We start from the raw sequence: 27,746 nt of genomic DNA on the forward strand, positions 1-27,746 counted from the left end.
AGCCAATGGCAGGGCGGCGCGCGCTGCCCTCCCGCTGGGAGGGGCGGGGCCGAGCAGGGTCAGCGCCTGGGGCTCGCGGAGGGACCGCCCCTCGCGTCAGCGGCCGTGGCCCCCGCGCCCTTCGCTTCCGGGTTGCGGGGCACGAAGGAGGCGGGAATAGCGCGCCAAGGGACACGGGATTGGCTGGCAAGCCCCGAGTAGTGGGCGGGGCCGACGAATCGCTGCTTCCCATTGGTTGGGTGCAGCGCCCGTCGCGCAGCGCCGCGCGGCGATTGGGCGGGGGCGGCGGCCGTCCCGCGGCGGCGGCGGCGCGCGGGGGAAGATGTCGGGCGGCGACGCGAAGAAGCTGGTGCGCTCCCCCAGCGGGCTGCGCATGGTGCCCGAGCACCGCGCCGCCCGCAGCCCCTTCGGCCTCGACGAGCCCCCCTGGGTGCCCGACAAGGAGGTACCGCCGCGGGCAGGGGCGCCGCGCTCCCCTTGCCCCCCTTCCTTTCCCCCTTCCCATTCCTCTTTCCCCTCGCTTTTTTATTTCCCTTAGATTAATGGGTTAAAGGTCGTAAGGATGGGGCTGTCACTCGTTCTTCAGGGGTGCGCGGCCCCGTCGCGAAAATTTACAGCGATTTGGTGATTCAGAAGTGCAGCGAACTGTGTAGCATTGCTTTAAATGCTTGTAAAGGTGGTTCTGGAGGCCGTGTGGGTCTAAAACTAATTGCATAAATTATCAAAGCAATAAGGCTGAGTTAGAACAGCCCTTCTGGCTCCTGGTGTGCTGTTCCTAGTGTTAAACAGTCATTGAACAACTCAGTCTGTTTCAGTCAACTTTGCTTTTACGTACTTGCCAAGTAAACAATGTGATGGTGATATTTTTAATTTCACGTAATGAGAGTTTTTTGTTGCCAGTCGCTGCGGCCAGATGGACATACAACACAGAACCCATTGTTTATTTATTTATTGCCAGCGTTCAGTGGTGTGGACACACGCCAGTGCATTTAAATGTGACCGGAATGAAGATTTATTTTAGATGAGCCAATGTGAATTTAAGCCGGGAATCGTCCAACAAAGCCGTTCCTTGGCGGATACGGACGTGCTTGGTCTGTTTTGTACGGGAACACTGAGTCCTCCCTTGGTTAGAAATGAAGAACATTTTTTCCTCTACCTGATATCTCTTGAGACAGAAAGTTCTGAGTAAAATAACACTAATAACTCTGGAGGCTCGCTCTGCCAGCACGGTTTCTGCAGCTCAGGCGGGTCTCTGCTGCTGTGAAGGGTTTGTTCGTCTCTTCCATACATAGAAAGTCTTGCATGGACAATCCCGCCGTCAGCAGCAGCAGTTTTCCCTGACCCGAAGCGTGGCTCGGGTGCATTTGGAGCTCCGTGTCCAGTGCAGGAACTAAGCCCCGTGTCCTGTGCGGGGCCGAGCTCCGTGTCCAGTGCAGGAGCTGAGCTCCGTGTCCTGTGCAGGGCCGAGCTCCGTGTCCTGTGCGGGGCCGAGCTCCGTGTCCTGTGCGGGGCCGAGCTCCGTGTCCTGTGCGGGGCCGAGCTCCGTGTCCTGTGCGGGGCCGAGCCCCGTGTCCTGTGCGGGGCCGAGCTCCGTGTCCTGTGCGGGGCCGAGCTCCGTGTCCAGTGCAGGAGCTGAGCTCCGTGTCCTGTGCAGGGCCGAGCTCCGTGTCCTGTGCGGGGCCGAGCTCCGTGTCCTGTGCGGGGCCGAGCTCCGTGTCCTGTGCGGGGCCGAGCCCCGTGTCCTGTGCGGGGCCGAGCTCCGTGTCCTGTGCGGGGCCGAGCTCCGTGTCCTGTGCAGGGCTGAGCTCCGTGTCCTGTGCAGGGCCGGGCTCCGTGTCCTGTGCAGGGCTGAGCTCCGTGTCCTGTGCGGGGCCGAGCTCCGTGTCCTGTGCAGGGCCAGGCTCCGTGTCCTGTGCAGGGCCGGGCTCCGTGTCCCGCCGCGGGTGCTGCGGGCTCTGGGTGTGTCCCAGCGGGTTTGTGCCGATCTCTGGGCTCGTAGCGAGGGCTGAGCGGTTCTTGTGCCAATCTTTTCCTTTGTGCTGCTGCTGCTGCCTGCGTGAGTGGCTGCATCCCGTGCCCTCACCTGCAGATCAGATTCCTGACATCATCAGGGGGTCTCGTTTGTGTAACAGCTCAATTGAAATTAATTTTGTCCCTGACCTTCAGAAGTGCAGTTCAGCCTGTCAGTAGTGCGTGATTATAGCAGACTGGTTTCATTAAGGAAAACAAAGTACCTCTAATGTGATTCTAATATGTACAACGATCTTAATTCAACTAAAGATTGTTCGGGGATTGTGGTAGGATTTATTAAAACTAGTTAAATATTAGAGAATTAGGTCTGTGTATTTTAGATCCATCAGTCTGATGTGTGTTGTTAGGTTGAATTTTATATTACAGTTCTATTGTAGGTATTTATTCACCTTAAATTCAACTTCTCCCCTGTAGTTTTCTGGTCTATAAGCTGAGGCTGTTGAATTGTGACTGAATGTGCTCAGTAGTATTTGCTATTGAGAGGAAGTGTGATAGAGGTAAATACTTTAAATGCATTTCTTAATGCAAGATTAAGGTTATGAGTTGTTCTTTTTGGCTAGTTATTTGACTAGATTTCTGGAAGTACTGTAGAGTTCTGACATCCCTTTGGATGGATTTTTAACAATTGCCAAATATGTTACAAACTTTTTCCTTAAATAAAGCAGGTGTGTGATACACAGGGAAGCCTATAAATTGCATGTTTTTGTTAAGAACAATTAAATTTAAAGGGACAGAGTTACCTGGGCAATGAACTATTTGAGAATGCTTGCTCTTGTTACCGTGTCAGACATAATTAAAACTGAAGTGTCTTTGTCCAAGGCAAGACCTTGAGTGTTATTAGCAAATGCTGATCTGGCTTTTCAAATCCAGTGGCTTTTGCTGTGCAGCCAGTACTGCCCACAAATCCAGTATCTTTATTTTTCTTATGCAAGAAGAGTCAACTGGCTTATTTTTTAAAATTCAGGCCACCTAAGAATTATGGCAGTTGGTAGTTTTCTGCAGCTTATACATCATTGAAATATAATTCATTTTTTAATTTTTATGTCACAAGATTGTATAGTCTTAAACCACCAGTTACTATGAGGAATTTGAAATGCAAGGCTGAAGCAGGACTACTGGTAATGAGTAGAGGGGGATTTATGAAAGTCTGTACTGAGCATCATTAAACTTGAGACAGAGCTTAAAATGTTGGTCTCTGCATGTGCCTTGCCTGACTCAGAATTTCTTTATTAATCACCAGTACACCTTAATTGATGATATTTCTGTTGAGGAAATCTTGGATTAGAAATTGAGTAAAATGTGTCAGTTTGGCTGCAGAGGTGGCCCAATCTCGTGATATCCAGCTGTGTACCAGATGTTTCCGTGGCTGAGGAGCACTGTGTGCTGCAGAGGAGCCGACAGATGTGGTGGAAGGGTTCCCTGGCTCCTCCGTGGCTGCAGGGTGGAACTGAGCCTTCCTCAGCTCTCAGAGGGGCACTGGGTGTGTGGCAGAGCTGCCCTGGACTCCTGGCAGAATCCAGGCATCACTTCTTGAATCACTTTGTTATTATTTATGCAAAGAAAGCATGTGAAGTGTAATTATAGATTCCTGTGCATGGATGGGATTCTCACCTCTGGCTGGATCTGTGGCATTATGGAAATAAATTATCACACTTGAGCAAACCCATGAGAAGTTTGCAATGAACCAGCTCTCTGTATTTTTAAATTAATGCCAAGATCCAGCAGCTGTTGGATGTTCTTCCATTTTCCTCTTGCTGAATGAAGTAATCTGATACTGGTGTCCGCGGTTGACTGCACATGAAATGAATTCTTATTTAATTTCTTGCTTCACATCTTTTTTGTTTGAAGACACAAGGAGTAACTTGGACATTGTGCTTCCTTCTCTGTTAAAGTGATAAAACCCCTCCAAGCAATAAAGCTTAATTCACTACTTCTCACTCTCTAATTATGTCAGTGGATGGATGAATAGGAAGAATTCACCTTTCAAGGTGTTCTCAGTAAATGTCTTCTCCCAGGCAAAGTAGAAGTTGACATTATGCAAATGGTTCACTTGGTTCTGGTTACTTAAAGCAGAAATACCTCGAAGGAACAGTATCCTGAGCTTGCTTGTGCAGAATATTTTCCTAGGAAAATTCCATTTTGCAATGCCAGGTGCAACTTAAGTTGTGATTTATTTAGGACTGCTCTTTGTATCAGGCAGGGCTATCATCATGGGTCTGGCATTCAGAAATATATTCCTGTAGTGCACGTTAAATAAAAGGATGAATAATTTTGTTCCTTCCTAAAAATCACTTTTATGTTTAGCATAGCATTCTGTATAAAATCCATCAGGACAGTATCTAGAAGAGTTTGAGTTTGATTTTTTTTCCCCTCTAGCTTGTGACTTGTGCTTTCTGCATTTTGGCAAAAACCAAATAAACAAAAAAACCCCAAGCCCCAGCCTCTCCAAAAACCCAGTCCAGGCCAACTAAAACAACTGCACCACCACCAAAACCCAACCAGAAAACTTCCAAATATTTTCATTAAGAAAATTAATTAGAAGTCAGGTAAATTCAAGGCATACCAAAATTATTGCCAGGTGCAGCTCCCAGGCAAGCTATTAAACTACATGTCAAAAAGTAAAACATAAAGGTAGAGTAGAACATGATATTAGCTGTAGAGTTCTACTTGTTACAGAGGTGAAATCTGATGTGTGCTGAAATTGCTTCATGCTGAATGTTATTTATCAGTGAGTGTTGAAATAACCTTTTCTGCAGCCATTGTGAAAAAATGTGTTTGGATGCCTTAGTTCGGTGTTATTTAAAACAATTCAGGAACCCTTCTAGTGCTCTTTTGTGTGGGATTTAGAAACAGCTTGTTGTAACAAATTCTGCGAGTAGGTGATTACATTCCACTACAGAGACTGCCATTGCTGTCTAATGTGTTAAATGTCTGTTTAGACGGCAGAGCCTTTCATATAAACTATTGCCAATTTGTAACAAGCTTACACTTCAAAAGGACATGAAAAAATTCTGGAGAATTTTTAATTTAGCTTCTGTAATATTTTCTTGGCTGCAGTTGTTGAACTTGTGACAGTGATTGAGTGTCAGCTGGAGCAAAAGTCCCTGAATAGAGGCTGTTGTAACCTGAGGGGATTTATAGAAGAAAAAGGGTTAAGTATTGAACTATATAATTAAAGGCAAAGGATGATTACTGTGTGCTTAGCAAACAGCACCTGCTCAGCTTAGGGCATGTGTTTAAGAGGACATTCTGCTGTAGTCTGAGATAGTCTGGTTTGAGGAATTTTGGTTTCTAGAGTTATTAAACTTAGTACAGTTTCTACCCATGTTCTCCTGAATAAGATATCAGGCATAATTTTACATTAATATGTGCAAGTAAATATAGAAAAAATTGCATTATAAGCCTCAGGCAAAGGTGTTTGACATGGTGGGTAAAAATAGGTAAAGTTTTGTTGAAAATCCAGTGACCTAAGGGCTGGGTATCAATAGGTGACTTTCTATACAGAAAATTTTGATTTTCCAACAGTCACTGATCACTTCTGGTTGTTAACACAGTCAAAACTGTCACCCCTTTAACTCTACTTAGTTGCAAGGGAGAAACTCCTTCAAATTTTTCTGTCATTTTTTTGAAAGGAGTGTGGGTGTAAGTTTGTTAAAGGAAAGATATTTCAGGAAGTGACTTTTTGTAGCTGGAATAAATATCAGGTCTTGGTGGCTTGGAAGAAAACCAAGTATCTCTTAGCAAGTTTCCAAAATGTGTGAGTATTGAGAGCATTAAACTGTGTAAACAATGTTTTGGCGAGTCAGCAGAGCATTGTAGTAGAGTGGAGTGAGGACAACTTACAGAAAAACAGTTGACTCTGGAATATAGGACTGTCTGGATAGCCAGACATGATCAAGACTGGTAAGTAATTCTGAGATGTAGTTTTGCCTGCTGGCAAGATGCACTACTCATTAGGGGGAAGTTTGGCAGTTGTTTGTTTTTTTTTTGTCTTGCAAATGGAGATGACATTTTTTTGCTACATCAAATTAAATGAATTAATACATCAGTATTAAATGAAAGCTATCCATGGTGAAAAGAGAAAGCGTGGAAATTTGTTGGAGGTGTTTATTTATGAGGCATAATATAAAGCACAATTCTTCGTATATGGTGGTTAGAATTAGAGATTTTAAAAAATTGTAGACTAATCTTAATTTGTACTGTTTTCTAGTGCCCAAGATGTATGCAGTGTGATACAAAATTTGACTTCATAACTAGAAAGGTAAGAGAAATCAATGGAATATGAAGCAGTAAGTGTTGCAAAATACTAATATTGACGTCTTTTGAAAAGTAAACCAGGATTTGTCTTGAGTTTGGAAGAGAGAAATTGCAATTAAAGTAGAAAGTGTAAACTACATAATTAGGCTCACTAGATGAACAGAAAACACTAAGATTAAATTATGTTTATTAATGGTAAGAAGTCACTGTGGAATGCAGACCTGTGTGCAGAATATGACATGGAGAATTCTGCAAACACCTTCCCAAAGAAGGCCAGCAGTGATTTTTAGGAGGGAACATCATTCCTTTGTATAATTATATTGATACTTTGTTAGCACAAGCTTATGAAAGTGAAGAAAGATGTGAAAATGTGACTTGTATTGCGGTGACATAGTTTGTGTTTTTTAATTTAATTGTTTGGAGGGAGAGGGAAGGAGACATTTTAAACCAGACATATGTTATACCAGATGCCAAGCTGCTGTGTTTCCCTTGTGTTACCTGTGGGAAGCAATTGGAGGTACCCTGGGAAATAGGTGCTCCAGAGAATTTTGCAGAACATTTGGAAGTAAATCCTAACACTGATCAAAAGTGCAGTGTTATCATTTCCTTGTGTCAAACTTTCAGGCTTGCTTTGAGCCACAGATTAGTTCCTGCTTGCCTGGGAGTACTTGCTCTGTCATGAAAACTTGTATCAGGAAGATCTGCTGGCACTGTCACACCCCAGCAGGATCTGGAGCACAGGCCACTGGTTGCAGATGTAGGGGCTGTGAACACACTGCAATACTCGTTCTGGTTTTGCAACTTCACTGGATTTGTGCTGTGCTGCCTGATACTTCTGATAAAAGGAACAGCTTTAGTTTAGCTTCTAAGTGTGAAGATTTTTTATATTTTTTCCTTGGAAGAGACTTGAGAATAAGTTTTAAAAGAGAAGAATAGTATTTTCAGTTAAAGAAGAATAAAAACTTTGGTTGAAGTTCCCCAAGATGTTTTCTCAGAAATGCGAAGGGACCTGAAAACCACTCTTCTCATGGGCTTTTATTGACAGGGAGGTGAAGGATTTACTGGACAGCAGAGAGACCCTTTCCTGCCTTTTCTGCTTCAGAAGCATCTTTACAGATTGCCAGCAAAGGCTTAGAGTGCTGCTGTTCATGCTACACTCAGTCCTTGGTGTCCAACCTTCAGAGATTGCTGTGTGCCGCTGTAGCAGTTAATTTCTGCCTGTCCCTCAGCTTGTGTCACACCAGCGAAACCGTTGTAGTAACCTTCTCAAATCATTCCTTACCAGTTTCCTTCATAAATAAACAAATGTTCTCCCGTGCTTAGCATCACTGCCGGAGGTGTGGGAAGTGTTTCTGTGACAAGTGCTGCAGTAAGAAAGTGCCTCTGCCCCGCATGTGCTTCGTGGACCCCGTGCGCCAGTGTGCGGAGTGCGCGCTGGTCTCGCAGAAGGAGACAGAGTTCTACGACAAACAGCTCAAAGTGCTCATGAATGGTAAGCCCTGCGTGCTCAGAGGTGCTGTGACTGCCTCAGTTGTATTTATTCCAGTTCTGATGAACAGCAAGAGCAGTGCCTCTTGGCCAGCAGCTGCGGTTCTGTCTCCTCTTTGTCACGCCTCTTGTTTTTTAGGTAATAGTTTTGTGTTCGTGGTTTGTTTAGAGAGAGGTTCACGCTTCTTAGTCAGTGTTTACACCTCTCAGTTTGTACTTGGTCTTTTTGAAGAGTGATTTAACTAAAGACAGATTTTTAATACCTGTGAGAACAGATGTGTGTGCAGTTGGCATTTTCCTTGAAATAATGCGTCTTTTAGCCATATTCCTGTTACATTAAATAAGAATGAAAAATACTCTAGGGAATATTTTAATATTTTTGAACAAGATACAGTGCTTGTTTCAAGCTTCATCTGAGAGCTTTGATCTTGTCTGTAGCCTACAGCTGTGGTTGATGGCAGTTCATCATGAGTACTCAATTTTCCATAGGTTTAAACCTTCATGCAATACAGTAATTCACGTTCCAATTACATTAAGAAAGCTGAAACTTCAGTTTTTAAAATATTGTGATCCTTGAGTGCCTTTTGATGATCTCTCAGCATGATGCATAATGGGTAAGCTCAGCCCCACATGTGATGGGCACGGATGTTCCTGGGGAGATCCTGGGTTCTGAAGGGAGTGTGTTCATCCTGGAGCACATAAATCATTCTTCACTCTGCCTTGCCATGAGGGCGTAGACCCTCATGCGTAGAGTTTTTAAATTACATCTTTTAAACTGAAGACTTTTTTTAAAGCTTGTCCTGTTTGTGTTCATGTTCTGAAGTTGTTCTTGACTTGCTGTAGAGCCACAAGTCATGGTCAGAGAGATGGTGGTGGTGGCTGTGATGTCCTTCTCAGCCTTGGTGCTGCTGTCTCTGTCTCATTTCAGCAGCACAGGGTCTGTGCTGGGGTCAGTGAGCCTGGGTGAACTGGGAAGTGACGAGGTGAAACTCCAGGCCTGCTTGGTTCTGGTTATGGGGATGGCTTGCAGACATTTGGCAGGGCTGGATGTTATTTTCTTCATTTCCCAGGCCAGCAGTGTTGGGATTAGGTAATAGAGGGAGCACGAGGCATGGAGGAAGGGGTCGGGTGTGTAGGGCTGCTTGGAGTTCTGAGTCACTTCTCGAGTGTAGCAACAGTGACTTTCCCCATGCCAGAGCAGTTCTGAGGGGGAAGAAACACAACGTGAAGGCTGAAGTTCATTGACCTCACAATAAGACTGAGCCAGCCTTCAGTAATGAAAGAGAGATGTCTTTACAGTTTCTTAAGCAGAGAACTGATGGTCACATCCTGCTATTAAATTGTTCTTTTTTAATACAGAAACAATTATTTGTGTTACAGTGACCACAGAGGCCCTTTAATTGCCTGTCTTTGCCACCTCCAAATATCTTCTCATTTTTAGAAGATTTCTCTTGGATATCATCTACATTTCTACATGTGGGAGAAATTGCATAGCATGTGTGAAAGGTCCTGTAAGTCAGAACATGGTAATTAAAGATCAGCTTTTTATACTTGAGGGTTTTGCTGGTGTTAATTAACATTTCCGTTATTCTCTTATTTCACTCAGAGTGTACTAGTAAGTAAAAGTTAGCTATTCTTTCTGATATTTGAATGTTGCTTCTTGAATTCGTTATTAGAGTACTAAAACATTTCTTTCCAGGTGCTACATTCTTTGTAACTCTGGGAACATCTGATAAATCTGAGCTCATGGTTTGTCGACTTTCCAACAACCAGAGGTGAGAAAGATTGATAGAAATTGCACTTGTAAACTACAGCATTGTTGTAGTTACAGCTCTATTATTACATAATAACCTAAAAAAATGTAAGAATAACATGCCCTGAGGATACTGGAGAGAGTACTCAGACTGAAAGGATAGATCCAGAATACTGGATCAACAATTCAATTGTTTGAATTTACTAACAGCATGGATCAGAATGTCTCGGAAGGGTGGAATGTCAATGAAAAGTGGCATTTTCTGGTTGATTTCTATCCCTCCTCACCCCAAAGAATATATAAACAGCATTACTGAGAGATTGTTTTTTTTTTTTTTTCCTTTGATTTGGACTTGATATTGTAGAAAAAAAATTGAAAAAAACCCTTTTTCTTCTGTTATGTAGATACCTGGTTTTGGATGGAGACAGCCATTATGAAATTGAAATTATACAGATTTCAACTGTTCAGATACTTACAGAGGGATTTACTCCTGGAGGTAACTTTTTCTTTTGATATAAATGAACTATTGTTCGTTTAAGCATTGTTCATAAGTGAAGCTGCACTTGTTGAGCTAGACAGTGCACTCAGTGTGTAACTGTGTTGGTTACAACTGCTCTCAGAATAGAGCTCAGTCCCATGTGGCTACTGGGATTTGGGGGAACAAGATTGAGAAGTTCCCCTGCAGCCTTGATGTGGGAGAGCCTCTCGATAAACCTGAGTGAGGGGGGCTGTCATCTGTTCTCCTGGCTGTGTACAAATGTTTACTGATTTAAGAGCTCACAGGAGGGAACTGTGAGGTTTTGGTAGCTTCCATTTCAGAATCCAGCTGGGATTTTGCCTTGACTGGTACAAACATTATTAACAGAATGAAATGGGGGAGGGGAAGTAAATAATAAAACTATGCTTTCTTAATTTCATTCAAGATGAAGGGGTGGCCAAATGAAATTGGTATCATCTAAATTGGAGTGCAGCCACTTACTGCCCCATCTCTTACCAGATTTTAGAGTATTTCAGGATGAACCTGAATATGATTTGACTGAAATGAGAACAAACAAGGTCAGGAATTTCATTGATTGTTCTTTATCAACACTTCTGTCACTGCTGGGTTTTTCTAATTGCACAGCCCATCTGTGCATTATTCAGTCAGTGCAGCATGTTAACTCAAACTTACCTTGGTATTCAAATGAACCAGGTGTATTGCTGAGTCACTTAATGCTCCTGTAATTCCTTGTTCACCACTCTTCTGACTGCTTTATCTCTTTTCTGCCTGCCTTCCTTCTTGATGGTAGAAAAAGATATTCACACTTACACCAGCCTCCTGGAGAGCCCGCCTGTTACTGAAGGTATCTGCAGTGCCTTTCAGCATGACTCACCAAAGCATGTCATCACCCCTTCACCTCCTCCTTCTCTGCAGTGCTGATTATTTGCTTGATCCATAATTGCTGTTCAATTGAGTTGTGTTCAAGTCTGACATGTATCTGTTCCTTCCCATATGTCTGTTTAATAAACCAAGAGTGAATGTTCTGCAACAGTCTGGAGGAGAACTGAGGCACTCATGGCCTTCTTTACACCAGACTGCTGGGAAAAGTGAAGATGAGAAATGATATCTGCAGTAGTACACAGTGTTAGAGATTACCTGCTTCAGCAGGTTGCTGAGTTGGGCATACTAGAACTGAATATGCTCCCTGTGTGCTGTCTGGAAAGGCTTTGTCCTGAAACTGTTAATTAATGGCTTGCTTTTACACAACTTGAAAAGAAAGGCCTCTTTGTTATGCAAGGTGTGTTCTGTCTTAGTAATGCAGACATGGGCAAACTGGTCAAGGCTGTAGGTGTGTGATTTCCGCTGGTTTATTTTTCAGTAGACCCTTAATCCATTATTCTGACCAGTAGGTGCAGAGAAGCAATTGATGAAGTTGAATTTCCATTTATCCTAGGAGAGTAGAAAATAGCTCTTTTATAAACCCAGCTGTGGGGTTCTGATTGGGTTAGGTGCATTAACAGCACTAATTAGATTGAGTTTGGCTTAGATTGTGATTTGTTTTGGCTCCTCAGATAGTGCAGTAACAGCCTCCAGGAGCCCTCTCATGCAGACACTGCTTGAAAAGAGCTTTGTAAGAAGTGTCCTGTGTATGCTGGTGCTGCTCCTAGGGCTTAGTTTATGCTCCACTGCTGCAGGAAGTAATGGCAGTAACATGTCATTCTAAAAGTTCTTGTTTAATGTCTGTATTTTTGCTTTGGTTTATTTTCATCTCTGCAGCCCCAGTAAGAGAGATACAAACACTTCGCTTATTGTGCTGCTGTCAGAGCGGGGTCTCTGGTAGCAATTTCCTTCAGGAAGTAAATGATGTTGCCAGCTGTTCTCTAGCCTTCCATGAGCATCATTCCCAACCTTTGCCAGGTTTGCTGCCTGCTGTGCCAGCCTCCATCCAGCAGGAGCCTGCTGTGCCATCAGTCTGATCAGACCCTAAGCCTACAGACTGCAAGCTGCTGTAGGAAACTGTGCTATCAGTGTCTTAACATGGTGACAGTAAATCATGAGGGTGTTCCAGGTGTTGGCTTCACCTGATGGTTGATGCAGGTTGTGCCTTGGTGCTTGGCAGAGAGAATGAAACAATTATGAATGAGGCTGCAGGTTCCCCTGCCTGGCATTGTGAGCTGTGCTCACGAGCTCCTCGGACCCAGCAGCAGCTTTTGCTCTGAACTGAGCAATGAGCACGTTTCTCCAGACATGCTCATGAAGGAAAACGTTGTGTTACTTGTTGGTAAAACCTGCTGCTGTTCCAGATGTGACTCCTCTTTTCAGGAGGCAACACTCGTGCCATAGGGATGATCCTGCAGTACAAGGTCCCGGGGTCGGAGGAGGTGACGCAGATGAAGTTTACTGCTGGTGAAGACTTCAGCTGTAACAAGAAGCTGTCGGCAGCCTGGCTGGCAGCCATGCATAAGGTAACCACAGCAGCCAAAACTCAGACAAGGCTGAAGAAAATCCTGACATGGGGTGTTTAGCAGCACCACAGAGAGCATTCAGCCTTAGGAGTATTTATGTTATTTTTTTATTAAGGACTTGAGGGCCTTGTTGCTTAGAAAACACAAGCTATGGCTGGGTATAATGAACATGACTTCAGCTTTCTGCTGAGAGACCTGAAGAATTTATGTACTCTGAAGGGTTTCCCAAGATCCTGTGTATGTTATTAGATGAAAAGAACTAAGATTTTGGCTTTAAACTTCCTTGGATTTTGTTACTGGCTGAAGAATATGCACTATGAAATACTCTCTTGAACCTAAATTCAGCTAATTGTTTTTACTACTTCATGAAGGTTCAAAGAAGTTGTTGATTTTTGAAAATGGAAGACTTGAACCTTCTGGTGCGAGGCCCTGCATGAGTAATTAAACTGAAGATTCATATTTTCTAAGTCAGTTATGGGGGGAAAAAAACCCAAAGCCTCACGCAGATCAGTCACCTGATCAAGTGCTGATCAGAACTGTAATTTATAATGTGTATGGGTGGGTTCATGGCCCTTTGCTGCTTTATTGCCATTTAGAACTCCCCAGGTGCCCCTACCCCAACAGGGTGCTTTTTACTCTGTTCAGCACAGTGTGCTCAAAGGTTCTATACCATGCAAGTGCACTTAGCACTCCTGAATGCTAGTACATGCCTCAGATGGAGGAAAATAGAGGAAGAATTTAAAGCCCTGGATTTAAAGGAGGTTTTTGGAGAGGTAGGAAGCAGATAAGGTGGCTGCAAGTGAAACTTAGAGTTAACACTGCCATTTTTCCCTTCCTGTTAGGCAACAAAACTTCTCTATGAGTCTCGGGACCAGTGAGAACTGCAAATGTGGCCTCCTGAGGGCACACACAGACACCAGCCTCCACAGACCTGCCTCTCACTTTGTGCTGATTTGACAGCTGGAAATATTTGCTGTTCTTGACTCTCTCTCATTCCAGTGTGGTTCATTATGTAAGAACTGGCAAATGCAATGTGAGTATTTTTTTTGAACCATGAGTATTCACGGTAGTGTGCAATATGTATACAGTTAATGCTTTAAACAGCCTCACCTTTTAAGACTTTGTATATTTTGTTAAGCCTTTACTGGCACTTAATATGAAAGTGACCTGCACTACAGCTAATGTACAGCACAACTTTTATAGTAACCATTATATACTGTTTGCTACAGGAAGCAAACAAATGTGTATGTCTCTTCTGCAGAGAATAGCTTTTGGGTATAGATCTCAGGTTTTTCCCTCTAGCCAAATGTTTAAAATCAATGTACAAAAAAAATCTGCCTTAGATAGGGTTTTATAGAAATCATGTGGGTTTTTTTAAACATTTCATTTTAAACATCTAAATATTTCACCAAATACCACCAAATTTGACTTACATGAACTTAACCTTGAAACTTCACTTCTGTAATAAGCTTCCAGAATAATTTTTAGTTTTGTATTTTCTTTTTTGGTAACTAGCTTTTGTTAATCTAATCTGTAATGCTATCTGAAATTGTATACAATTTAATGTACAAATACAAATAAATTAATTCACTTATTTAAAGAAAAGGTGCTGTTTAATTTTGTAATATACAACTCCTTTAGTAATGGCCACCGTGGTATCAGAACTCTGAAAATTTTCACTTTTTATAAAGAAAACACTAATTTTAGTTCTAAGATAACTTGTCCCAGTTGGAATAGGGATACTAGTGTGCCAGCACATCTTCAGTGAAGCTGATAAAACAGGGAGGAAAGGTGGGTTGACAGCTGTACCTTGGCAAGCTGCAGTCAGTGTTTTCATGCAGACTCTGACCAAAGCCACATCTGCTGTAGAGACCTCTACAAAGAGAGTGAAGAACACAGCCATGCCTTAGCAGTACTTTATTGTGCACATTTACATGTTCTCTGAATTAGTGTATCATAGGCTCTTGAAATCATCACATTCATGTAGCAAATTCTTCAACAATAATACCCTTTCACTTTTCACCACAATATATACAGTTAATGCTGACCTGTGGTAAAAGCAAGTTACAGCACTGCAGAAATGGATATATAAATTATACACAGAACTTGTACATGAAGAGTTAATCAAATTGCATACTGTTAAGTGGGAGAAAAGTACAAGAAATATGGCTAAAACTTATAATGGGAAATTCAAAATATACTTTTGGTATATAAAATCATGTACAATTAAAATTCCAGTGAAGTGCCTGTTTGTGGGGTTTTTCTTTTTTGCTTGAAACTACAATGTAGTGGAACAGGTTATTGCATAACTTGCCTTGGCAGCAGTTGTAGGCTGCCAAGAACCACAGAAACTATCCTCAAATAAGCTATTGCCTTTCTTAAATCCTTCTCTAAACCTTGTTTCTTTCTTCTCCTCGACTTGGCATCTACACGACCCTCTTTCTAACTTCTATCCAGTCCTTCATATTTTCTTCTAGACTGACTCAGGCAGACTTCAGGTGACACAGTATAACCCTTACCAGACTCTTACCCTTTTCAACTATTGCACTTTCATCCCTGCAGACATACAAATCCCTTAAGCTGCTGCAACTTCAGTACTAACTGTTGTTTCCAGGCTGGACGAGCTTGGGGGGTTAGTAGGGGAACCTTTACATTTGTAGAGGTAACACCGGTGCTGTAGGCTGAATAATAAGAAAATAAAACACCAAGTGAAATATTGTGTAGGGACTTTGAGAAGTGTACAAATACTGTTGGTTTTGTTAGTTCTCTAGCTTGATTCTAATGCAAATAATGCAAGATGCTAGACTAGGTAAAGCTTTCGTTGGGGTTGTCCAGACTAGGATTTAAGTGTTTAGCATGTTGCCACCTAAAATCCTAGCCTTCACCAAGCTTTGGTAACTACTTAATTATGCATGTAACAGATGAAGATCTCATGTCCTAGAACCCAAAGAGTTGATGGGTAATGAGAACTCAACATTCACTGGTATGGAACAGAAATACCCAAAATGCTGACATGGGACAGTTGCTGTGGGGGCTTGGAGCAAACCGGACAGCGCATCTGCACTCTGCAAATGACACCTCTGAACACGGGACACAAGGAAGCTCCTACCACGGAACTCTGACTCAAACACTGCGGCGGACGAGAGTTGGCACAACACTGTCGGGAGCGGAGGCATCGCTCTCCTCCTCAGTGCTGGGTCACACAGAAACGATCCTCATCACAAACTGCAGATCTTGGAAATCGTGGATGCTGTCCATTTAACAAGAGAAAGCACCATTAAAACTAAGTATCGTAGTTTAATTTCTCTGTGTGAAATGATCAAAAAATGATGGCTCCAGTGTATGTTCTAAGTTTCCAGTTACCAGCATGGTACTGCACTGTCGTACAACTGAATTCAAGCAAGGGTTCGCTGTCGAGGTTTTATTCGTGGATACAACTAAAAAAACAGAATAACAGTATTAGACTTTGCATGGTTAATACCAGCTTAAATAATTTATAACTAAGAGGCAGAACTGGGTGATGAGGTGTTTTGGGGGGTGAGGTTTTTGTAAGCTTGGGGGTGTTCTTAGGCAGCTCCTGAAAAACAAGAAGCAGGAGGAAAAGGGCTGATTTACTCCTGCCAATGGCAGCAACATGGCTGCTCTGAAAATGACGTGGCACATTTAGCTCAAGATCCAGAACAGACAAAGGACGCTTTTACATAGGTACAAAAATTCCCTGTTGAGCACTCCAGAGAGCTTATTTCCTGCTCTGCAAGGTTCTCTTATGCATTTTGTCCTCAGTAGCTCTCTACTTAGTCACCTTACATTCCTGGCCTCTCCTGACAGTGTTTCATCTGTCTGAGCAGCATAAATGATGTGCCCACATCTGTCATCTTCAAGACTCTTTCCTGTTTTAAACTCTCACACACTTATGTTCTTATCTTGTGCCAGGTATTAAAAACCTTCCCAAAGAACTTCCAGAACCAAAGCTTCAAATAAAGCACTATGCTTAATAAAGCACCATGCTTTCTGTAAGGGCTCTATATCTTAGTCAAGGGGGAGAAAAAAGCCTCATTAAAGCATAAACTATAATATACTAACTTGCTCAATGACAACCACCACTAATCTTTGAACAGTAGCCTCTCCTGTTTGTTTACAATGGCACAGAGGCCAGAGAGAATAAGGATAATCTGCTTTACACCACTTCATAGTGCTGTGGATGGTGCACAGAGGGATTCTGACCAAAGATCCATCTTCTGTTCCTGCTTCAGGTGCATGTGAAAAGCAGAAGGGAGAGGGTGGAAGAACTTACCCCGAGGAGGTTTTTAGGCACATAGCCTTCCTTGTCGTTGAGGCGGGCCCACCACCACTCTGTTTCATTGTCATCCTTGCGCCTCAGAATGGTGATGGCATCGCCCTCGTGGAATGACAGCTCGTCATTGTTCTGGGCTTCATAATCCCACAGGGCATACACCACCCCTTTATTCATCACTCCCAGCTTCTCCTGCACTCCTGTTAACAACACCAGATGGTAAAATAGCCTCTTTTTCCCTCTGAGATTTTTACTATTGACATGGTGGCCCAAGTATTAGTCTCCTGTTAATAACATTTCATGAACAGTTTTCAGCACTTCCACGATGAAATGCTGTCAGAAATTTAACTGCATGATAAAAAAATCTTACAGAATAATTTAGAGAATGAGGTTTTTCTCTTTTATTATACATGCAGTGGAAATTGCTTTCTACAGCAGGCCTTGTACAGGGACTCTTGAGGCTTTCAGAACTCACACAGTGTCAGATCTGACAGAGCTTTAATGAAGCTTAAATCCTCCAATGGAAATGAAAATTTGTCTGCTCCATTGAAGTGCTTTTCTTGCAAAATATATTTTAGTACCTAAGCACCTTCTGTAAGTTAATTATTCATAAAGTGTATTTCTTTCTTTGTGTGATCTGCTAGAAATTTGTGCATCTGGAAGTTAGGAATCTCTCTGTCAGAGTAACTTGACAACTCACTGTTAGGGTCAAAACCTCCCTGCAGAAGCATTTCCTTGAAATGAAGCCAAATTAAAAATCTTAACATTTGAAGAAGCCTCTGAAGTAATTCAAAACCCAGAAGGACTAACACAAACATCACAGTGAAAAGGTGATTCTGGTTTTAGCACTTTGAAAGCACAGGGACAAGATGGGCCATATCATCCAGTCTGGGGCCTAAGCAGACGTTTCACACAGATCAGAGGGACAAATCAGGATGAATCTTAGAAAAGAGCTGGTAAGTGTAACAGCTTACCATACAAAAACTGGGAACACTGAATATACCCTTCTTCCATCTCCTCACACTTGTCTGCAGCAGTTTCTATATCACTTATAGTTGAAGCAAAAATAGCTGCCCCAGATTCAACCAGTAGTTTACAGAGGTGAACACTATTGCAAGAAGCTGCACAATGCAAGGGTGTCCTGAAATAAAGCAAAAAAATGTACATGTGAAGAAAGAAGCTTCCATGAATCCTAGCTTTCATCTTGCCATGTAGAGCCTGTCTGATTTAAAAGGAAATTTTTCTTTCTGTTTATAGTATGTGTATGCATTGTCTCAAACCTGTCAAGCAGCTAGGGTGGATTTCAGGATTTACCTGACTCCAGTAAAGCCAAGCATTATGAAACAGATGATAGCAAAACTAATAATTTTCACAGCTTACAAAGCTGTTGGGTGTAAAAGGGTATTTTCCCATACAAGGAAACCTGAAAGGTAAATCAAAGGTGAGGGTTCACATTTCCCCCAAAGACTTCAGGAATGCTACAGCTACCCATAAAGTGAGATTCTTCAAGAACAGCAACATCTGTCGTGGGATTTATGATGAAGAAACTTAAACAAATTGACTTCAGTTGTTTGTTATTTATAGTTTAATTATTTCAGCATCTGAACAAGAGATGCAACTCTACCTCTAATTATCACAAACTGTAATCTAATTTATGGTTTAAGTGTGCTTGCTCAGGAGCTGAACACGCTGCAACCTTGCATTTGTGTTCATCTCCACCTACAGCTTAGAGAGTACTCATTTGCTGGGGATAAAGAGGAAAGAAATTGTTGCCAAAACAGGTCTCAAATAAATTTTCAGTGTGCTTCTCCCACATAGTAGGTTAAAAATCTTGACACTTACCACCCATCACTATCTGCTGCATTTACATTTACACCAAAATCGAGTAGGAACTTCACAATGTGGTGATGACCAGCACACACTGCATTATGCAAAGGTGTAATGCCTTCATCATTTGGTTTACTGGGATCATCGACCTGTTGAAGACATAAAATAGTTCAGCACTTTCTTTTTCCTGAATAGTGCATGAGGTTGCCATTGTTTAAAAGCTTACCTCATATATGATTCGTTGTACCAGATCGAATTCACCCTCCAAAGAAGCATCTAGGAGGAGAGCCAAGGGATTGAACTTCACTCTCAAACCATGGCCTGTTCTTTCTGAGTTGGGTTTCTTCAAGTTGGTGCGTTTTGTCTGAGTAGAGATGAAGGTTGGAAGGATCATTTCAGGTTGTACAAGTAGAAAAATGATTAATTTATGAATTTCATCTTCCCTAAATGATATTTAGAACGATGCAATCATTTCTGTTTAAAAGTCTCTAAATAAAAGCCTTGATACATTACTACATTTTATGCAGTTAAAAAATGAAAAAGCAAGCCAATATAATTTCAAAGCTTCAAATTAAAGATAATGAGTGCAAGGAATGGAGTACTTAAGTCAGTGTTTTAAGCATCATCATTTTAATTGTATCTAATATAAGGTGTGCATATTGCTGGTGGATTATCTGAGACACTGTGAAAACTTTTGCTTAGCCTGGAAAGCACCACACAATTAAGCCAGAGTCTGTACTTAGAGGAACCAATGCCTTGAATTAGCAGGAGTCTCTGTTGAAGGTCAGGCCTGGCAAGTTGGGAGTTTTGTTGTAGGAATAAAAAGTACAGAACATGAAGCTATTTTATGTGACATTCTAGCAGGTGTTATCAGAAGCAGCATTTCCAAGATCTGAAGCACATTTAAATGTGTTTTGAGAATATTCTGAATCTCTTACATGTGTTCTTGTCACTTTCTGAGGAAAAATAATCTATTATTAACTACAGCTTTTATAGAATGCTTTTAGTCTCTAGCTCAGTAGGATCTGTTTTCACTTATGGTCCTAAATAGGATGATGGCTATTTCAGTTTGGAAAATAAACCTTAACATTATGAATAATATTAGTTGCTAGCATATCCAATTCTCCTAGAAGTATCCTGGCCCTTAGGCTCATGGAAAACCATATAAAGCCTTGTGCACACTGCAGTCAAATTCTTAGAGGAATGCAAGGTTCCGACCTGAATCTAAAAGTAAGGATGAACCTTGGTTTCAAAGTGTGTGATATCACAACAACAAATAATAAAATCCACTTTTTTCTGTATTTTTAAATTCTCCAAATGTGGTAGACTTTATGCCAAGTATTTAAAAGGTTTTAGTGCAGCTGGAGGATGAACTTCAGAAGCAATTCAAAGTATGTGACAAGCCCATAGAAGAACATTTCTGCTATCATGAGCCTGCTGGTGCTGCTGCTGGAGTTAGCCCTGGTCCATCTCCACTGAGAGGGCAAAAGGAGTGCAGTTTCCCCAGAACAGCTATTTCAGCTTGCCTGCAAATTAAAAAGCTTCCCACTGACATAACTATTCGTATGAAACTAAGGGTAAGCTATCTTTGAAGGACTGGACAAATTAAAAAAAAATATATATATTAATGGACTCTTCAATTCCAGAATTAGTTCTACAAACAGAACCTCCAAAAAGCTGAAAAACACATACACAACCTCCCGTTACCCATTTGCATATTTGCCTTATTAAGCAGCTAGAGTAGTAAAGAAACTAATCCATCAGAATTCTCCCTGGAACTCCTCCTGGTTTTCTTTCCTTTTAATAGCACGAGACTTCAAGTGCAAAGATACTGCTGAGCACAAGCTTACCATATTGCAGTTATGCTTATGCACAAAGCTAATTCTGTAGTTCACAAAGTTGGTCTTTTGCTTTGTAACTTACTGGAGGAAGTGGAGGAGGAAGAGCAGGTGGCAAAGGAGCTTCATCTTCTACTGGAGAACTGACCTCTGGCGTGGGACTGGGTGACTGCTCAGTAGAAGGAACTATAGCAAGGTTGTTGTTGTTGTCTTCAGTTGTGTCAGGTGTTTGATTCGTGGTTTCAGTGCTTATCAGCTCCTCGGTAGCAGGGGAAGGTAACTCGTTGTCATTGGCATCGGATGATGGGGGTGGCTCATCAGGGACAGGAACTGTAGGCTGCACAGGGATTGGTTCTTCGATATTGCCATTGGTGCCGGCATTCCCGTTATCAACGTCAGCTAAGTTGCCTATGAAGTCCTGTGGATTGCTGGGCTGGTAGAAGGGAGCACTTTCTATCCCTCCAGCCAGGGTATTAAAGCGCTGATACAATAATTTTTGTATATTGGGTCCACTCGGGCCCTCTGGCTCGGTGATGGAGCTGCGTTTCTTTAGTGGCCTCGGAGCATTGGCCAATTTTCTCCTCAGAGCCTCGAGGTCAGCATCACTCTGATACCGAAGGGGCGAGTGCACAATAGGGGTGAGCTTGGTAGGACTGAGAGGACGGGGAATGTTTTCCACATTGCTGTTTTCACTGGGTGGTGGAGCATTTTCCACCTCTTGATCTTTTTCAGTGACCTCAGTCTGAGGCTGAGATTGTGGCTGTGAAGGAGACTGGGCAGGCAAAGAGCCATGAAGGAATGGCAAGGGTGAGGGAGAGGTTGAACCAGACTGTAACACAGGCTTTCCATAAACTGAAGAAAAGAAAGATGGAAAACAGTGAAGAACTGTTCTTACATTACATAATAAAATATTTATAAATAAACTATTGCTACTTGTTTGACACTAATACAGAAAGGAAAAAAATATTGTTCTGGGGACTGTCAAAGAAGAAATAAATACTTACCTGTTGATGATGCTGATGCTTCTTACAATTATAAGTTACAAGTAGCATCTGTAGTGTTTCTCCTCTTTCATGAGGAAACAGGAGAAAAATTCTCTTGCCTAGACACTGTTTTTTTGACTTATTTATCAAAGTATTGGTTAACTATCCATGCTATATTGTTCCAATTGTATCTTGTTTTAAAACAAAAGGCAAATCAAGGCCTTACTTACTGATAACCTCAAAAATCTATTGAATAAATTTGATATAAAAATATAAAAATATATAGATATAAAAATATATTGATATATTGATTTTGCTGCTATGCTGCATATACAAAAATAACTTTCCTCCCAGATTTAGGCAAGTTTTCCAAATCGATATGGGAAGTCAACTAAGCCAAACAAGTAGATCTTAATGTATTTCAAAGAAGAAAAAAAGGAAAATATATTTTACCTGCTTTTACCGACTTATTTAAAGTATTGTACACAGCTTGTTGGTAATTCTTTGGTGGCGTTGCTTGCTGAAGATACACTGAGTAGATGGAACTGGAGTTCACTGTCTGTGGCCCTTTTCTGGGAGACTGAGGTCTGGATCCTTTATCAGCAAGAAAAGGTCTGATTGCCACAGTCAAAGGCAGTTCTGGCCTGGCCTCTCCTCCTGGGAACAAGGGGGGGCCGGAGGGTTGGTACGTGGGGCTGGGAGGGACAGAGATTCTCTGCTGGATCTGCTGGGAGGAGCTGGGCTGGTGCACGTTGCTGGGCGGCGGGAGCGGAACCGGCCGCTGCCGATTCGCTATGCTGCTGCCAGGTCTGGGCAGGCTGCCGTCCTTCCTTCTTTCTAGAGAGTTTGTAGAACCTGTTCCTAGGGGAACTGGGCTTGGATAGGTCCCATAGTTCTGAGGCAACTGCTTGCTTACACCAGGAACTGTTGGTGGCACCTTCCCCAGGTCAAGACCCTGTGTAAGAACAATAAATAGTATATATCATTTATTAATAAAGTACTTCTGAGCAAGAACATCCCTCTTTCAACATACCATACAAGCAATCTTGTGGGACAGCAAAGGAGTCAGCATAAGCAATTTGTGTTTCTTTATCACTAGATAAGATTCTACCTGAGTTTATCTGAGGATGTCATCATACCTGAGACAAAGGCCACTGTTAAAAGGCACCTTCAGCTGTAACACATTCATATCAATTCAGAACCATTTGCATACATGCAAAGCCTGAATAACTTGTTCTAGGTTCCAGATCTCAGTGTCTAGTTGATAACATACTTGACAATATATACTGTCACCAAAACAACTTGAAGACCAAGTCCTTATTCTTTAGAGATTATAGTTTTAAAGAATTCAAAAGTACTAGCACAACAGTGCAGACAGATACTACTGGTGGACTCACTTAAAGATGGATTTAATTACTTCTTTTTTGAGATTTTTATGAGAAAAAGAGTACCTTGAAAAAGCAATAATCTATACAAAGGAAAAAGACTAACAAAGATATGAATTAGAAAAACATGAAGGAGGAAGAGAGGATTTGGAGAAGCCGAGAGAGAAAAGGGGAGATTAGATATGTAAAAGAACAGGAAGAAATACAAAGTACTGAACTTAAAACAAACCCCCACATTTTAATGTGGTGAAACCAGAAATGAACGGAAGAAATACAAAGGTAATTTTCTTTATGACTTTTAAAATAAACAGCACCAGGGAAATGGAATGTGTATCTAATTGAAGTGAGTTTTAGCTATGAAAGTCAAAGGTTCATAATTTCAGCAAAGCAGATCTATAAATATGTCACAGATGAAACCCACCAGCTTATCAGTACTTCCTAATACTGAAGTTGGCAAAGGCTGGCTGGATATAGTTCCTTGTTTTAAAGCAGTATCCATGCTCGATTCTTTCCAGTCTGTGTTGGAGATCTGAGGGGGTTTCACCACAGGGGCTGAGCTCTGTTTAAGTATCGGCCAATTTCCATCATTAGCTTGAAAACAGACAAAAATACTAGATTTAAGATAATCCATACTAGCATTGCAAACAAGCAAAACAACACGTGAAATAAAACAATTTAGATCACAGTGGGATTAGTTTTATTCTAGAAGCGAGATAAATCATTATTAATATTTGATTCAGAAATCAATACTGAAAGCCAAATCACTGCACTGATTTCCTGCAGTACCCTTTAACATTCAAATTGCACTGAAAATTTCTATAGAAAAAATGTGATTAAAATTTCGGCTTGAGTGTTGCATATTCTGCTATTAGAAGGCAAACAAATTCAGAGTAACAATCCGTACAGAAACACTTCATCAACACAATTCTCTGGGTACTATCCAGAGACACTGTCAAATTACGTTAAATGTTAAATCTGTGTAAGCCCTGAGTGGACTTACTCCAAATTTAAACTCTGGTTACCAGATTCATTCACCCATAACAGGATGTAAAAACTCCTTTCAACAGCAGGGTGGAACAAAAGCACACATTCCTTTGCTGGAAGTGGTGGTTAACTCACCTTTTATTTTTCCTCAGCATACTTACCCGATTAGAATTGCCCCAGAGATATAATATAAAATAAATTTATGAAGTCAGCTGACAACTTTAACTCAGTGTCAAGACACAAGTCATGTGCTTTTATCTTCATCATATGCAAAAAATCATGCATAGCTGCACATAAGCTGAGGCAACAAATCCGTAATGAAATCCTAGATGCATTGATGTTACTTTATTAACTGTGTGAACTATTTAGTTTCAGTTCTCTAAGTAAGCAAAAGAGTTTAATTAGCCTAAGAATTAGATATGGTTTATAGTAACTAAATAGATCCCATGTTAGATCCTAAGGATTTGATTTGCCTTTACAAGATTGAACTTCAGGCATCTCTTCCTCTAAGGAGACTGGAGATCATTGCTCCATCCCTATGGCTTGTAACTGTTGCAGTGAAGCACTTAAATCAGTGAAGGTGACACGTAGCATGTAATTGACTTTACTGCAGGATAGCACCTAAAATGGAGGGGGATTGGGTATGTGTGGAGATTCAATGAGATTTCTGGACCCCATGGTAATACAATATCAAATTAAAATCAGGTATTTAGAGGCCAAGTTTCCTATTTCAGTTCTAAGCCTCTAGAAAACAGAATCAGCAGGGCTATTACTAGAATTCTCTGTCTAGTATGGTAGATAGTCTCAAAATAAGCTGCATAGGAACATTGTAATGAGAGTGAATTTTCCATTACCAGTCTACTTTCTATCCTTGAGCCTTACCCTCTTTGTTGAGATCTCTCAAAACAGGATTAATACTTGCATATTTTTACACTGAGAATACAGTATATAGTCCAGAAATCACTTTCACACTTGCAAACTGCTAGGAAGTAAAGTTATGAGGCCCAGTTTTATTATTGGCATTATCCAACAGCTGAAAATGTTGTGGGTTTGTTTACTATTGTTTCTAATCATCTGGTTATCAAGAGTGAGACCAAGAGGTGTCTAAACATTTAGGCCCTAAATAATGGTGATTTTTCCAACCAGGCACTATATTAATGCTTACTGTACAAAATACACAAGACATTCTGTACCTCCAGTAAGGTTACAGTTCACTAAAACCTTTGTTTGGAAGATCAGTGAAAGGTGTTATAATTGATTCATGCTAAACATGAAAGCATCTGGATCTGTAAGTTTAGTTATGAGGAAAGCACTTACACAAAAAGCAAAAACATGACAAATTGAAAATATCTTACCTGCAAATTCAACACTTTTCTATTAGAAAGACAGATACACAAAAGCTTACTGTCATCAGCATGTTTATCCCCAAATTCTGAGGTAAGAGACTGGAAGTAGATTCAGACTCTCTCTCTCCTCTCTCTACACTCTACACTCTGAGGGGGAGTCAGTGGCACAAGTTGTGCAGAGCAGTTGTGGATGCCCCATCCCTGGGGGTTGTGTTCAAGGCCAGGCTGGGTGAGGCTTTGAGCAACCTGCTCCAGGGGGATCTGATGGCAACACCCTCCTGACAAGGCCACCCCAGCTCCTGCTCCCAACTGGCTGCATCTTCCCCTCCTAATGCACCCTCTTGCCTGTGCCTGTAAATGTAACACCCAGGGCATTTCAGCTCTCACCAGGCCATTGTGCATTTACATAAATAGGACAGTGACACACAGACACAAAAGGTTTTGTGCATTTTCTCTGACTTTACCTCAAATTTTTGTAGGTCTGGATCCAGGATATTAACTGTGGCAACTGAAGCATGTTCCAAGTTCAATGAAAGGTAGCAAGACTCTGGGTATTGACTTGGACAGAGTGAGCTTTTATCCCAACTCTGGGGTCAATGCAACACGGAAACTTAAAATTTCCCACAAATAATTCAAACTAAGCCTGTATATTATACATCTATCCAATCCAAAATATACTAAAAAACACTTTAGTGATTGCCAGAAATTTCTAACATTTAGAAAACTTTCTTCTCTGAAAAAACTCAACCCTAGTACACTACTCCAGTACTCCTGGGATTAATTTGCTGCAAATCTGTTTCCTTCAAAGATGAAAAGCAACTTCTTGAGCAATTTACATTTCAACAGCATCCTCTACATGCCAGACCACAACACAAGTTCTAAAGATGCTGTTTAATATGCATCTGTGTGCAAGAGCTCAGATGACCATATTAAAAGCTGAGTTCTTAGCTAGCTAGAGATCTTCTACGGACTCACAGTGCTGGGTGTCAAACACAGTAGGTGCCAGGCGGATGACATTGTGAACAGCAGACTGAAGAGAAGTGGGAGGTGACAGAATAGGATCCACTATTATGTCTAAATCAGAAACCTTCCAGGTGTCTGGAGATTTTCTCACACACCCACAGTCTGTCTCTACCGGACGCACCAAGGCAGATCCAGTTACACAGAAAAAGAAAGAAAAAAAGTGGTGGAAAAATTATAACAATGACAATGGAGAACATTAGAACAGGAACACTGAGATAATGAGAAATAAAGGCATGACAGTTGAAATAAATTCTTAATTTCTTTTCTTCCTGGGAGCAGATATGCTTCTCCTTACATAAATCTATTTTACAGAATTTCATCCAAGTACCTTCAAAATAATAAATACAAAGTCAGTCCTAAGGCAGAATAATTACTTTTATAATATTAAAAGTTCCAAAGTAGGTCTGAAAGTGGTTATATATATTTTGGGAGGTTGATATTACAAAATCGTGGGTTTTAGTTGGTAAACTTAAAAGTTAGGAACTGTCCTTTTCCGTATGTGGAAGAAGGACACAGGAATCTGAAAAAAAACCTGTTGCACATCTGTACCTTCACCTCACAATTAAGTCATTCCATATTCTTGAGACTTCTCCATAAAATCGCAGTGATGGGGTTTGTACAGATTTTGAATACTTTTAGCTGATAAAGATATTGCTAAATCACTAATATCAATGGGAAAGATTGGAGTCTTTTTTTTTTTTTTTAAGTTCTGTTTGGCCAGTTTTACTTCCTGACCTTGGGGTTTTTTGGCAGGGGGGCATTCTTTCCTAGAGAGAAGTTCAGATTGTCTTCTCTCCATCTCTTTCTGCCCATGTGGAAAGCATGATGCAAGTTCTTCTGGAATTTCAGTTTTAAGTACTTGAATATATGTGAACATTGCAGCAGCCTTGGTCTCCTAGTCATTCCTTATCCCCTTTTTGATCTCTCCTAGGAGACTAGGTAAAATAAGTCCTGTGGTTAGACCAATGGGATTGTGCATTTTTATTTGTATTATGCATATTTTCCTAGCTTATAATTTCTTAAGAATTCTGATTTTTCTAAGGTATGAGCAGACAGGTAAGATTTGCTAGAATTGAGAACTTAAGGCACAAATATGACCTGCTTCTTTCAGTCTCCAACACAAACCAAATAATAATTCTATTTTATACTGTAGATGGAATTATAAATAATGAGAGATATAGGAGCCAATTTTGGACACAAAGTTCTGGGGAATTCTGGAGGTGCAGCTTCTTCACTAAATAGGGCAGAAACAAGCAAACATCAATGTTATGGTTACTCCATTCTGGAAAGGCTTCAATAAGGACCACAAATTCCCACATCTCAGATGGAGCAAAAACCTCTCACAGTTTTATTCTATTTTCCTATTTAGTCTCCTTCTGAGAAATATTATTATTTACTCTCTAACTTTGTTTTACTTGACAAAAAGCAACATATTGTAAATAGTTATTTATAGTACAGTTTTCCACAAAGTTGATTTCATTATTATATTCAACACAAACTAATTGAAAAAGCTGTTAAAGACACAGCATAGAATCTGTGACAAAAACATGCTCCTTTTATGGATGTACCAGTAATTTTTCAAAGAAAACAC

The 27,746-nt window shown here is 41.2% G+C and overlaps 2 protein-coding genes across 4 annotated transcripts in view; one reads left to right on the top strand and one right to left on the bottom strand.

Annotated features, from left to right (window-relative positions):
- The first annotated feature begins 255 nt into the window (after positions 1–255).
- ZFYVE21 (zinc finger FYVE-type containing 21) lies at positions 256–14,080 on the top strand. Of its 2 annotated transcripts, XM_063399458.1 has the most exons (8): positions 256–445; positions 6,242–6,292; positions 7,612–7,780; positions 9,476–9,551; positions 9,934–10,025; positions 10,819–10,872; positions 12,333–12,475; positions 13,318–14,080. In XM_063399458.1, exons 1-8 carry the CDS (start codon positions 323–325, stop codon positions 13,351–13,353), a joined length of 744 nt encoding a protein of 247 aa, XP_063255528.1. In that variant the 5' UTR covers positions 256–322; the 3' UTR covers positions 13,354–14,080. The 2 variants fall into 2 exon arrangements, with proteins under 2 accessions (XP_063255528.1, XP_063255529.1); XM_063399459.1 differs by lacking the exon at positions 10,819–10,872 and having other exon boundaries at positions 257–445.
- Positions 14,081–14,377: 297 nt separating this feature from the next.
- The window catches only part of PPP1R13B (protein phosphatase 1 regulatory subunit 13B), a 44,582-nt gene continuing 31,213 nt past the window's right edge, over positions 14,378–27,746 (bottom strand). The window contains exons 9-17 of one of the 2 annotated variants that reach the window (XM_063399453.1): positions 26,108–26,263; positions 23,224–23,393; positions 21,871–22,372; positions 20,520–21,286; positions 18,823–18,960; positions 18,612–18,745; positions 17,744–17,910; positions 16,770–16,969; positions 14,378–15,912 (exon numbers count right to left, since the gene is read on the bottom strand). In XM_063399453.1, the coding sequence (XP_063255523.1) occupies positions 15,871–15,912; positions 16,770–16,969; positions 17,744–17,910; positions 18,612–18,745; positions 18,823–18,960; positions 20,520–21,286; positions 21,871–22,372; positions 23,224–23,393; positions 26,108–26,263 (2,276 nt within the window). In that variant the 3' untranslated portion in view covers positions 14,378–15,870. The remainder of the gene's footprint in view (positions 15,913–16,769; positions 16,970–17,743; positions 17,911–18,611; positions 18,746–18,822; positions 18,961–20,519; positions 21,287–21,870; positions 22,373–23,223; positions 23,394–26,107; positions 26,264–27,746) is intronic. The other variant, XM_063399454.1, reaches the window with a different exon arrangement.

Source organism: Prinia subflava, chromosome 5 (genome assembly GCF_021018805.1).
Source record: "Prinia subflava isolate CZ2003 ecotype Zambia chromosome 5, Cam_Psub_1.2, whole genome shotgun sequence".
NCBI classification, from domain to species: domain Eukaryota; kingdom Metazoa; phylum Chordata; class Aves; order Passeriformes; family Cisticolidae; genus Prinia; species Prinia subflava.